The following is a 13,229-nucleotide window of genomic DNA, read 5'->3' as shown; positions in this document are numbered from 1 at the left end:
ATAATTAAATACATTAATTACTGAAATACAAGAAAGATGGTTCAAAATATATTTTTGGTCCACTGACTATTGTACCAAATGCCAAAAATAAGGCTTACAAATTGCAATTAATAAAACATTGTGGGGCAAATGTAAAATAGGAAAGGCTAAATAGTATCTTTATCATTTTAAAACAAGTCTGCAATAATCCCTCTTCCTAGTACTGTAACTTGGCATTGTCAAGAGGCTTGTCTGCCTCAAATGTTGTCAGTGTTAAAGGCTTGCACAGGACTTGGCAGTGTCTGATAAATCTTGCCCAGATCTAAATATTTATGACAGATTATAAGTTTCAATCGATGACTTAAGGGGGCTTTTCAGTTTACCCTGCTGACTGAACTGTATTTGCAATAGATGAGCAAACTCAGATGCCCTTCCATCACAGCTGAAGAGAAGGTATTTGAGAGAATCAAATGTTATATGTGGCTACTGTAGGGCAAGTCTTTCCACAAAAACACATGACAGCAACTTTGTTTTATGTTTCAGGACCTGACCAATAAAATCACCACATTTACAATTGTTTTATTATATATATGCAACTTCTCACTTGTGTTTTAGAATGTCATCTTATTTTGTCCTTTTACAATGTCGCATGACCGACACCTCACAAATAGTTAATCTAATTTAAGACTGTCTAATTTTTTTTTAACTTCTATGACAGTACATAAAAGGTAGGAGATTCTATTTCTCATTATCTGAAATATAAAAAGATGGTTACTGAATATTGGTCAACAGTCATATTCTCAACAATGGCCACAAACTCTGGGTACTGACTAAAACAATGAAATTATGTGGAAAAGTTGATGCAAAGAAACTTTGTGCATGGGGTTGATGATTTTACTGACTGTGTTTGGGTAAACCGCTCACTGGATAAACTTCAAAGTAGAACTTTGCTTCTGAGTGCAGAGGAGACAGCTAACTCAATTTAAGTATGGAGTTAGGTTGCCAACACTTTCACAATTGTGTACCAGGCATGACCTACATAGAGATAAAAGATATGGTCCTCCTGACATATTCTGAGTTGACTGGTGTGGTTGTGCCTGCACAGTTCCCAGGAATACCTGGAAACTATTGTACAGGGTGGTGGGAAAAGGGGTTTGTTACCACTGCAAACATTGCCAAAATGCCAGAAGCAAAAAGAAGGCGATTAAGTTTGAAATGAACTTCAAAATTAAATGAATTTCAAAATATTACCTGGTTGCTTTTTTGTAAATCCTGTACTTTTCGGGCAAACTCCTTCGCTTCTTTTTGGCACTGCTGTTCTAGCTTTTCTACTCTCCTCTGAATTCTCTCATCCAGAAACTTTAGCTCTTCTATATGGTTTTTAAATTCTTCAAGTAGCCTGTATGTGCCAACAGTATAAAAATGGCAGTGAAAAAAAAGTTAAAAGTAGAAAACCTAATGGTTACTTTAAGAGTGGTGAAACACATTCGATCTATTTTTAAACACTTTGACTGGTGTACTATAGTAGTTTTTCTCAACTAGAAGAAAACTATTGTACCTTTTACTTTGCACTACAGCAGGTTATTCATATACAGTATTTCCTAAAATTTAAAAACTGGCACAATGGTCAACCCAAATACTTCATAAACATATACTGCTCAAAAGAATTAAAGAAACACTTTTTAATCAGAGTATAGCATCAAGTCAATGAAACTTCTGGGATATTGATGTGGTCAGTTAAGTAGCAGAGGGGGTTGTTACAGATGTAAAAGGGTCTAGAGGAGCAGTGGAGAATGTTATGCTGCCGGGTAATATCGTTCAGCATGACTGGTTTGATGGTGGGTCGGTGATGGTCTGTGGAGGCATATCCATGGAGGGACGCACAGACCTATACAGGCTAGACAATGGCACTTTGACTGCCATTAGATATCGGGATGAAATCCTTGGAGCCACTGTCAGACCCTATGCTGGTGCAGTGGATCCTGGGATCCTCCTGGTGCAAGACAATGCCCAGCCTCACGTGGCGAGAGTATGCAGGCAGTTCCTGGAGGATGAAGGAATTGATACCATTCACTGGCCCCCACGCTCGCCTGACCAAAATCCAATAGAACACCTCTGGGACATTATGTTTCAGTCCATCCGACACCGCCAAGTTGCACCTCAGACTGTCCAGGAGCTCAGTGATGCCCTGGTACGGATCTGGGAGGAGATCCCCCAGGACACCATCCGTCGTCTCATTAGGAGCATGCCCCAACATTGTCAGGCATGCATACAAGCATGTGGGGGCCATACACACTCCCAAGTACGGTTTTCAGTTGCTGCAATGAAATTTCAGCAAAATGGACTAGCCTGACGCATCATTTTTTCACTTTGATTTTCAGGGTGTCTTTGAATTCAGGCATCTGTAGGGTGATAATTTTCATTTCCATCAAACAATGTGGCATCCTTTCATTCCTAACACATTACCCAGCCCATATCAGTAGAGCTATCCAGCAGGATTTGTTTTTCCCAATGAGATCTGATGTGTTTTCAAAGTGTTCCTTTAATTTTTTGAGCAGTTTATGTCAAACATTGATATATACCAGTGTTTACCACTTATTTCAGGAATAGTTCCATAAATACATCCATAGAAATGTTTGCCTTTATTATTTTAAAACAGAATGTTGGCCTTTCTTCCCACTTTATTGTTTACAGACTGGAAAAATAAATAATGTAACTAATTAATTTCACAAAATACATTGTAATGATTACTGAAGACCTTATCAAATATAATTAACACAAAATGCCCATTTACATTGGAAAATTAAAAGAAAAAAACAAAACAAAAACACACATTCAAATAAAATGCACTATATGGCTACACCTCAATGTACAGACATAATTAACGCTTTGAAATTTACTCATGTAGCAGTTTGAGTACCAAAAAGATTGTTCTAAATATTTTTAAAGGTAAAAATTAATAAATTTTAAAAAATCACTCTACAAACATAATTATTACCAAATAACACAATTCTCACTGGGCAGCACTGTGCTGCATAGGTAAGCACTGCTGTTCTAAAGATCAGAGTCCTGGGTTCATGACAGTTTTATATGCACTTTGGCTCCCACCCACAAAAAATTGAATTTCTATGTTGAATGCAATTCCAAGAATTAAAAAAAAAAAAAAAAAATCTCTTTGTGATATATGCTGCGTTTATGCTACCAAATCTGATCTCATATTTGTGCAGATTACATTACACAGACGTATCACATTTATATTCAAATACTCCTTAAAGAAATGTTTTCCTTGTACATGCGTTGTAACGTAGTGATGAATATAAGACATTTTACATGGATTCCTGCATGTTCTGTTCTACTGATGCTCATGCTTTACAAAATGCTAAGTCAGTACTGAAAGGATAGCTATTATATGACTTAGGTTTTTTTGATGCGATTTCCTCCACATCCATTCAGAGAACACTGATACAAAACAGGAGTCAAGATTGGCAGGATTGTATTTTAAATGGTCAGATGAATGCCAATGGCTAAAGGACTTTTGAATAATACAAATAACATTTTAAAGTCAGTGCAATCATCTCTCCCCAAGATTGTGTTACCTTTTAAGGTGCTGCATGTTGTACAAAAATAACAAAACAGAATTAAGTAGCATACATTAAAATTGCCCTGTAGCCGTTCTCAAAAAAAAAATTCAACTGGTCATGATTTATATCTTTTTTCATTTTATAATTCAGACAAGAAAGTCATTTATATTTAAAACACCAAAGGTTAGTAATGTTTAAACGTTAAACTGTCTAGCTTCCTAGTGATGTATCAAATGTGTGCATCTTTTTATAATGGTGGTGTGTTTATACAGAGAATTTCAAGACAATATGCAAATGCAATAAATGTGACAAAAAGAAAGTCTATAAAAATGTGTTGCTTCCCAATGACAGAAACACATATTCTTTCTGAAATATTTTACTTTATCTTAGCTCACAGCTCTCCACGATTATGTAAACTGTAAAACATTTTGGAAGATGAATGACAAAAAAAAAAGTGTAATTGATAAGCTGAGAGCTAGTCCGTGCAAAAAGAATGAAGCAGGTTTACAATACTTTTGTCTATTAAAATAATACATTTTTTGCAGTAGTGGCTTATGGGTAGTTCGAACACACACTGTGCAGGACTCTGCCGCTAGTCTAGTTGAAGTAAAGGTCAAAAGAACATGGATGCTCTGCTGTAAGATTATACCATTGCTGAATAATTGGCCATATTGAAATTTCTTTAGGTAGAGGAAGTGAAACCTGCTGAAATTCACCAAAGGATGTTGGCTTGTACAGATCAGTAAGCTATTTAGGTACCCATCCTGCACAAGTGTTACAGTACCCCAAGTCATTATATAGATACTTTATTAATCCCAAGGGGAAATTCACATACTCCAGCAGCAGCAGCAGCATACTGATAAAGAACAATATTAAATTAAAGAGTGATAACAATGAAGGTATAACAGACTGACAATAATTTTGTATAATATTAACGTTTACCCCTCCGGGTGGAACTGAAGAGTCGCATAGTGTGCTCTCCTCAGTCTGTCAGTGGAGCAGGACAGTGACAGCAGTCTGTCGCTGAAGCTGCTCCTCTGTCTAGAGATGATCCTGTTCAGTGGATTTTCCATTATTGACAGAAGCTTGCTCAGTGCCCGTCGCTCTGCCATGGATGTCAAACTGTCCAGCTCCATGTCTACAATAGAGCCTGCCTTCCTTACTAGTTTGTCCAGGGGTGAGGCATCCCTCTGCTTTATGCTGCCTCCCCAGCACACCACCACGTAGAAGAGGGCGCTCACCACAACTATCTGATAGAACATCTGCAGCATCTTATTGCAGATGTTGAAAGACACCAACCTTCTAAAGAAGTATAGACATCTCTGTCCTTTCTTACACAGAGCATCAGTATTGGCAGTGCAGTCCAATTTATCATCATCCAGCTGCTCTCCCAGGTATTTATAGGTCTGCACCCTCTGTACACAGTCACCTCTGATGATCACGGGGTTCATGAGGGGCCTGGGCCTCCTAAAATCCACCACCAGCTTATTGGTTTTGCTGGCGTTCAGTTGTAGGTGGTTTGAGTCACACCATTTAACAAAGTCTTTGATTAGTTTCCTATACTCCTCCTCCTGCCCAGGATAGCAGTGTCGTCTGCAAACTTCTGCACGTGGCAGAACTCCGAGTTGCATTGGAAGTCAGATGTATATAGGCTAAACAGGACCGGAGAAAGTACAGTCCCCTGCGGCGCTCCTGTTTTGCTGACCACAATGTCAGACCTGCAGTTCCCGAGACGCACATACTGAGGTCTGTCTTTAAGATAGTCCACGATCCATGCTACCAGATATGAATCTACTCCCATCTCTGTCAGCTTGTCCCTAAGAAGCAGAGGTTGGGTGGTGTTGAAGGCGCTAGAGAAGTCCAGAAACATAATTCTTACAGCATCACTGCCTCTGTCCAAGTGGGAGAGGGATCGGTGTAGCATATAGATGATGGCATCCTCCGCTCCCACCTTCTCCTGGAATGCGAACTGCATAGGGTCGAGGGCATGGCAGACCTGTGGCCTCAGGTGGTGAAGCAGCAGCCTCTCCATGGTCTTCATCACAGGTGACGTCACAGCGACAGGCCAGAAGTCGTTCAGCTCACTAGGACGTTAAACCTTTGGGACTGGGGTGATGCAAGATGTTTTCCAAAGCCTCGGGACTCTCCCCTGTTCCAGGCTCAGGCTGAAGATGCACTGTAGAGGACTCCCCAGCTCCAATGCACAGGCCTTCAGCAGTCGTGGCGATACTCCATCTGGATCCGCTGCTTTACTGGCACATAGTCTCCTCAGCTCTCTGCTTACCTGGGCTGCTGTAATTGTGGGTTGGGGGAAACTCTCTCCTATGCTGGTTATCAGCAGTTTATCCAACTGTGGATAATCTGTCTGTCTCTGATGAAGACATTCACCATGTCAATGTGGATTTGTGTGCCTGATGTTGATGGTCAACCAGACTGAGCCTCGTCGTCTATTAGCCATCACAATGATGCTGTATTGCATCAACTTATATGTGTTACAGTTACCGCATCATTTTTAAATTACCTTTACGTTTTGATTTACCCTTGTATTATAGTGCTGCACAGTGTTTGCCAGCACTGGCCCAATGAATTCTTGTTCAATTCATTGCTCTTTTAGGGAGATCGCTATCCTTAGATGAACCACTTGCTATGGCCACACTAGAATGGTAAATGTACAAGGGCAGCAGGTTCACTCTTTTTATAGACTCCCCTGCTGCTGGCACTGAAGCTGCTGACTTGAATATGGACTGCTACTGACTGTAATGCTCAGTTGATGCATGAGTCTGTACCATTACATTATTGTCTGCCTATAATGTTATCACACCACATAATCCCATTTTCAAACGCTCTTCAATATATAAGTGCAATTTTCCTTTTACTGTCAAAGTAAAGTGTACGTGAACCCCTGGAAATTATCTATATTTATGTCTAATTCCCATATAAAACATGGTTGTATCTTCATGTCAGTTACAATAATGAACAAACACAGTCTCCTATAACTAAAGATACACAGACTTTCAGAGAATTTTTGACCATATTGAATAAATCATTCAAACTGTGAAACTGAAGGTTGGAAAAAGTAAGTGAGCCCTATGCTAATGACTTTTTTAAAAGCTCATAGCAGTCAGAATTTAGCACACCTGCAGTCCATTTAATGAAACAAGTTCAGAGGTGTGGCCTAGAATTACTTTGATTGATAAAAACACTATAAAGTTTGAGTCTGAGCTTTTGACAAGAAGCATATCCAGATGGGAATCATGCCTCACACAAAAGAGCTGTCTGAAGAGCTACGATCGAGAATTGTTCATCTACATAAGGCTGGAAAGGGTTACAAAGTCATCTCAAAGACTATATATATTCATCAGTCTACTGTTAGTCAAGTTGTCTATAAATGGAGACAATTTAGTATTGTGGTTACTCTGCCTAGAAGTGGATGCCCAGCCAAGATGACCCCAAGAGCACAACGCAAAGTCAGCAATGAGGTAAAGAAGAACCCTAGAGTGACAGCAAAGGACTTGAAGAAGTCATTAGAACTGGCTAACATCTCTGTTCATGAGTCAACTATACGCAAAACATTGAACAAGAAAGGAGTCCATGGCAGGACACCAAGAAGGAAGACACTGCTATCAAAAAAGAACATTGCTGAATGCATGAAGTTTGCCAAAGAGCACTTGGACACTCCACAACGGTACTGGGAAAATGTTCTGTGAAGTGATGAAACCAAAATTGAACTACTTGGAAGGAACAAGCAGAACTTCATTTGGCGTAAAAAGGGCACTGCACATCAACATCAAAACATCATCCTTACAGTAAAGTATGGTGGAGGGAACATCATGATTTGGGCCTGTTTTGCTGCATCAGGGCCTGGACAGGTTGCCATCATTGAAGGGAAAATGAATTCACAAGTTTATCAACAAATTCTCCAGGATAATGTGAGGGTGTCTGTCCATCAACTTAAGCTCAGAAGAGGCTGGGTGATGCAACAGGACAATGACACCAAACATTGCAGCAAATCTACAGCACAATGGCTTCAAAAGAACAAACTCTGCCTTTTGGAGTGGCCCAGTCAGAGCCCAGATCTCAATCCTATTGAGATGCTGTGGAGTGACTTGAAGAGATCCATACACAGAAGACAACCAAAGAATATGGAAGAGTTAAGGCAGTTCTGCAGGGAGGGATGGGGTAAAATTCCCCCCGCACGATGTGCAGGTCTGATCTGCAGTTACAGGAAGCACCTGGTTGAGGTCATTGCTGCCAAAGGAGGGTCAACCGGTTATTAAATCCCAAGGTTCACTTACTTCTTCCACTACTACTGTGAACGTTGAATATGTTTGTAAAATAAAGACATGAGAGTATAATTTTTTGTGTGTCATTAGCTTAAGCTCATTGTGTATATCAGTACCTGTGACTTAGATGAAGATAAGATCGCTTTTTATGACCAATTCATGCAGTAAACCAGATAATTCCAAAGGGTTCACATACTTTTTACTTTGATTGTATACATTTCCCAGTACTGTCCAAAATCTTGACAAAACTTAGATATCCAATATCAATACCAGTAATTACTGTCGAGTCTCTTTTTCAGCGTTGATGGCATTTCTGCTTTTCTGGGCAAATGTGTCTATAATCACGTCAAAGTTTAAGCCAAAAAAAAAAAAATCACAGCTTTTATCTTTAACAAACACAATACTAACCTAGAGTTAGATTATATACACAAGCATACAACAAATACATACATTTTACAGCAAAATATTTATTTAGTCTTTAGTAATATGTACAGTCTTCTTTACATTTTTGGCTGATTTTTTTTTCTGCCTCATTGCTCTACTCTCTGATATATGGCTATATTAAGAGAAGATTTTTATATGGTTCTCCGACACCCTAACAATACCAATTCTACTCCCTTTACTGAACCCAAGATCCCCGTCTTTTAACTGATTTGCGCCAAAACATTTAAACATCCATTACATCAAGAAAAAGCAGAATTTTCCATTAAAAAGCTCTGACCTAGAATTTGAACAGAATAACAGATTCTCTGGAACAAAAACATGACAGAAACTCCATCAGCTTACCAGATACTGAAACTGCAACAAGCAATTTGTCATTGCATAAAACAAAGACCACACATTTCAGGAAAAAAAATGTAAAATTAGGCATGAGTCTAAAAAAGAAAAAAAAAAACCTGTATTATGTAGGCAAATTAAACAAATTAAGTGATGTTCTGCCTTCTGAATTTGTTTAGTAGAGAGAAACAAATTTTTCACTTTAGGACAGGGTGTTCAACTATTTTTAAAACCAACTAAGTTTGTCTCTGCCTGACACGTGCACCAGCCTTCACATTACAGCCATTTCCATCAAAGACCTTTAAAATACAGTAATGCAAAATAATAACTTGGAAATTAATGTATTTTTCACCTATTATCAGCATGAACCATGATCACCACACATTAACAATCATTAAAGATATAAATAAGCCAGAACTCCCCAAGGATGCTTGCCACTGACAAAGGGAAAAATCACCTTTTTGGGTCAAATGCCTCCGCACCTCCTTTAGAGCCTCCTCCTGGAGTCCTCCAAGCAAGTCTTTCGATATATTCATCTGCATCAAAGGGCTCCTGTAATGATAATACAATTGATTTGTTACTTCAAACCTCTTCCTCTTGTAATTAAACTGGATTCAAACTGAAAGAAAATTTAATGTAATTAATTAGCCATCTATGGATTAAAGCCACACAATTTAACCAGAGAACTGGAGTAAAAAGAAAAAAAAGGCAAGAGTCTGATGAATTTAAAAAAAAACAAAATGTGTGCTAACTAAAGGTATTCTTAGCAGATACATTGAAGATCTATAAAACCTGACAAACAGAGATGCTGCCTGCACATTCCTCTCAAATACCCCCATTTGGATTGGAGAAGTTTGAGAGTTACTGTATAAAGGGTTCTAAGGTTACCAAAAATATGTGTTAAATGACGAGCTTGTAAGAGACAACCTTTAGGTTTAGGACTTGAGTTAAACTTGCACATACACTTGTGACTGACAGACAGACAGACAGACAGACAGAAAAAGCACAATAAAAGATTGATAATGCCACATTTGAATAGAGTATTCAGTGTTAACAGAGTTGTTTATTGTGATTAACACAGTGGCACCGGGCTTATAAATTACTTATCCATAATACAGAGAAAGAATGAGTCAGCTTTTAAGAACACTTGATACAAAATAAGAGCTGTCCAGACGCAAATACGCTGGGGAATGTTACAAAATGAATGCCAGCACACATCACACAGTGCAACATACATGAAAAACAACATATACAGTACGCAAATACATAATTTGAAACTAAAACAAAAGTCATAAAACATATGCATAGAGAATATATTGTCTGTATTTAGCACAATAGCAAATCAAGACCTTTGTCATGTCAATGAGAGAAAAGTGATGCTGAAAAAGAAGTAGAAAAGATATAAAACAGAATTAGGAAATACTTATTTTAATTTTTTTTTAATTAAACCTGTGCCCTTCAATAATATTTCATAATATCATTGTGAGGAAATATACCAGGTTTTGAAGTCTACATGGTACTGATCTTCAATCACTATGGTGCTTTGATTTAAATTTGTATCTTTCATCCATCCTGAGTAAAATGTGTTTTAAAACAGCAGGTAACAGATGCCTGAAACTAGAAACATTAATCCAATTCTCTTTCACCTGATATATAGAGACAATTACACAAAGTATATATTTTTGTGGGCTGTTAACTATATTAATATAGTGAGTAACATTCTCTCTTTCGTTATAGGTATAACAAAAATTTTACTAAATGTTAAAAAGAAAGTAGACCCACTCAGAACTAATAAATAATTCAAAGTGTAGGCATGCCTACCAATGATAAAACTACTCCTAATATTAACTTTACTTGTAGCATGCAATTTTGTTTGCTTGGCTTCACTTTGAGGCTATACTCCCTACTTTCCTAAAAGGTAATCATAATTTTATATAGCACCTGTCATTTGCATCTTAAAGCATTTTTTGATAGTAATTACCATCAAAGAATGCATTACAATACCAATGTACTACTTTGTACTAATGAAATGGCCAAAATAGTTGAAAAAAGGAGAAGTAAATATATGCAGTTAAGTAAATAACAGGACAATGAAAAGATTTTCAGAGTGATGACTATTAACCACACACAGATCACATGCACAAATTTTCTGGAAAGAAGGGGATAACAAAATTCTATTACAATTAATTTTTACCCAAACATAAATGAAGAAAAACTGTTGTGAGTTACTATAAAAACACTATGCAATGTGATACAAAACAAAGTAGCAACAAATGACAGCATACAAAGTATAAAGGTGTAGTGACGTGGCATGCACCTCTATTCCAGTAATCACATACTGTAAGAGGTTTAAAGTGTGGCTTTGTACAAATTTAAGGAATTGTTTTAGTAATCTAAGACAGATTGTATAGCAACATCTGGGGCTGTACCCACCAAACTATATTTGCTTTTTAGGTAATGACTACAGTACTTGTGTGCAGCCGTTGAAAATGATCCTGCCAGTAGTGTAGCAGAGCAAGGCGAATGTCTATCTGCAAGCAGGCTTCCGGTTTCTATTTATATAAATACTCCTGATGAAAATACAATTAGGAAGCCAGACTTCCTGCCATTGTTGGCAAAGCTCTTTCTGGAATGGCAGCGCTTGATATTCATATTGCACATAATCACAAGCTGAAGGAACAATATATATCTTTGCTGAAGTTAAAGTTTATATGTAGTTCAGTATACTAGGTGAATAACTTTGATGCTGCGACACTCTGAAGACTTGCATCTATTTCAAGATTTTGAAAAACTTTTAAGATCTAAATAAAGGCTTAAGTCAAATTTTCTATTTTGTTTTTCAAAACAGTAAATGCTGTGATTAACCCTCTGAAATAGACCATATGCTTAACTGGTATGCCAGATCTTCAGTTGTTTCTCTTGTGAAAAATCTACAGTATTTAAACCAGGGTCCCCAGCTCCAGTCTTGGAGTGCTACTATGGCTGCAGGCTTCCATTTTCCCTTTTTAAATTAGTGACCAGTTTTTGCAGCTAGTTAACATCTTTTCCGTAAACTTTAATTGAACTGTTTTTTTTTATAAGATTCAGTCCTCTGAATTTCTTATGTTTTCATTAAATGACAATGAAAAGGAAACGAGATGTAAATTAAGCCAACAGATTCTCAGCTAAGTTGGGGCCTTAATTTCACTCCAAAAAATTTCATAATTAGAAACAGTTCTTGTTAATTCAACTTATTATATAATTTATTGGCTTGTTGATGCTCTCATTATGTCACAAAAAAAAATCCAAAATTGCTGATTTTCTTTTTTCTAAGAACACCACCAAAACGTTTTGTGGGCCTTCCCCTTTATTTTCAGAAATTGTATGATGGGCACAGATTGATGGTCATGTGTTGGCTTGTTTTGTGTCATATTGTTTGGTTACTAATTATGGGAAATAAGCAATCAAGGAGTCTTAAATGGCAACTTAATTAAATTTAAACAAGAGTTAGCTGCAAAAAAACGGTCACTAATTAGGTGAAGGGTTAAAATGAAAACCTGCAGCCACAATAGTACTCTAGGACCAGAGTTGGAGACCAATGATTTACAGTCTACCATTTTTATTATTGACAGGAATTTTTTTCAAGCTTTACAGCTAGTTTTATGTCTCAAAATTCAATTTATGTTTTAATCTGAATGAAAATAAAAATATTTTTGTCGAATAATTATACGGTCGGTTTGATACTTGACTGCAATCTTCTTAGCTCTGTGGTTGATGATAGTGGATACTAGTACTGTATAAAAATGGACTGAAATCCATTAAATTCATAAGTGATACATCTCCACCCTGTCCGCTTCATCAGTCTTTTCTGATACATAGTACAATTTCCTCGTTACATGTAATTTCCTTGACGTTCGAAACAGATGAATCTATACTTTTCATGAATCACACCCCTTGATAAGTACTTTAATGAACCAATATGGATAACGTTTAAACTGGAGCATTGCATATTGAATCCACTACCTTAGGATCGTTTCTCATCGAAACACTTTAAATTGATATTTTGCAAACATACAGGAAGCTTTTTTTGTGGTGACCCTCTCCCATTACCAACGCCTACGAGGACTGCAGAACATCAGGAGCACACTCACATATACAAACACCATTCCAGATATTTACATCCACATACACTGCAAGAGACAGTTTTTATGTGGGGAGGAAGGCAATAAATACGGAATGCATAACAGATGACTGGTATCAACACAACTATGCATGCAACAAATTAACCTCAGTACACAAGTCAATCTTTAACAAATGACAAGCTAATACTTTTCATATTTGATTTCTTTTTCTCTTGCCGAGCCCCACCTCGAAAAGCTGTGCCGTGGTAGCCATAACGGTTGGGTCTGTCCAAGAAGGAATGACTCCGACCAATGACAAATGATGCGGGCTTTTCAACTTCAGCCGTCGTCTTTCCGTATATCTGGCAGGATTTTATTTTCAAATTAATATTAAATACAGCTTCACATACACTAAAAGCCTGGAGCCAGCAAGTTCGGAATCAGCCATGTTTGGCCCGGAAGCACAGCACCATAGACCACACCCACTACTGACAGTTGCGCGTGCGTAG

The 13,229-nt window shown here is 37.6% G+C and overlaps 1 protein-coding gene across 1 annotated transcript in view; it reads right to left on the bottom strand.

Moving 5' to 3' along the window:
• exoc5 (exocyst complex component 5) overlaps positions 1 to 13,203 on the bottom strand; it is a 46,642-nt gene extending 33,439 nt beyond the window's left edge. The window contains exons 1-3 of the mRNA XM_039741173.1: positions 12,968 to 13,203; positions 9,078 to 9,172; positions 1,231 to 1,378 (exon numbers count right to left, since the gene is read on the bottom strand). Coding sequence (XP_039597107.1) covers positions 1,231 to 1,378; positions 9,078 to 9,172; positions 12,968 to 12,994 — 270 coding nt within the window. The 5' untranslated portion in view covers positions 12,995 to 13,203. The remainder of the gene's footprint in view (positions 1 to 1,230; positions 1,379 to 9,077; positions 9,173 to 12,967) is intronic.
• Positions 13,204 to 13,229: the final 26 nt, after the last annotated feature.

Source organism: Polypterus senegalus, chromosome 18 (assembly GCF_016835505.1).
Source record: "Polypterus senegalus isolate Bchr_013 chromosome 18, ASM1683550v1, whole genome shotgun sequence".
NCBI classification, from domain to species: Eukaryota; Metazoa; Chordata; class Cladistia; order Polypteriformes; family Polypteridae; genus Polypterus; species Polypterus senegalus.
Note: the sequence above shows the minus strand (reverse complement) of the source record. Positions and strands in the feature narration are given on the sequence as shown.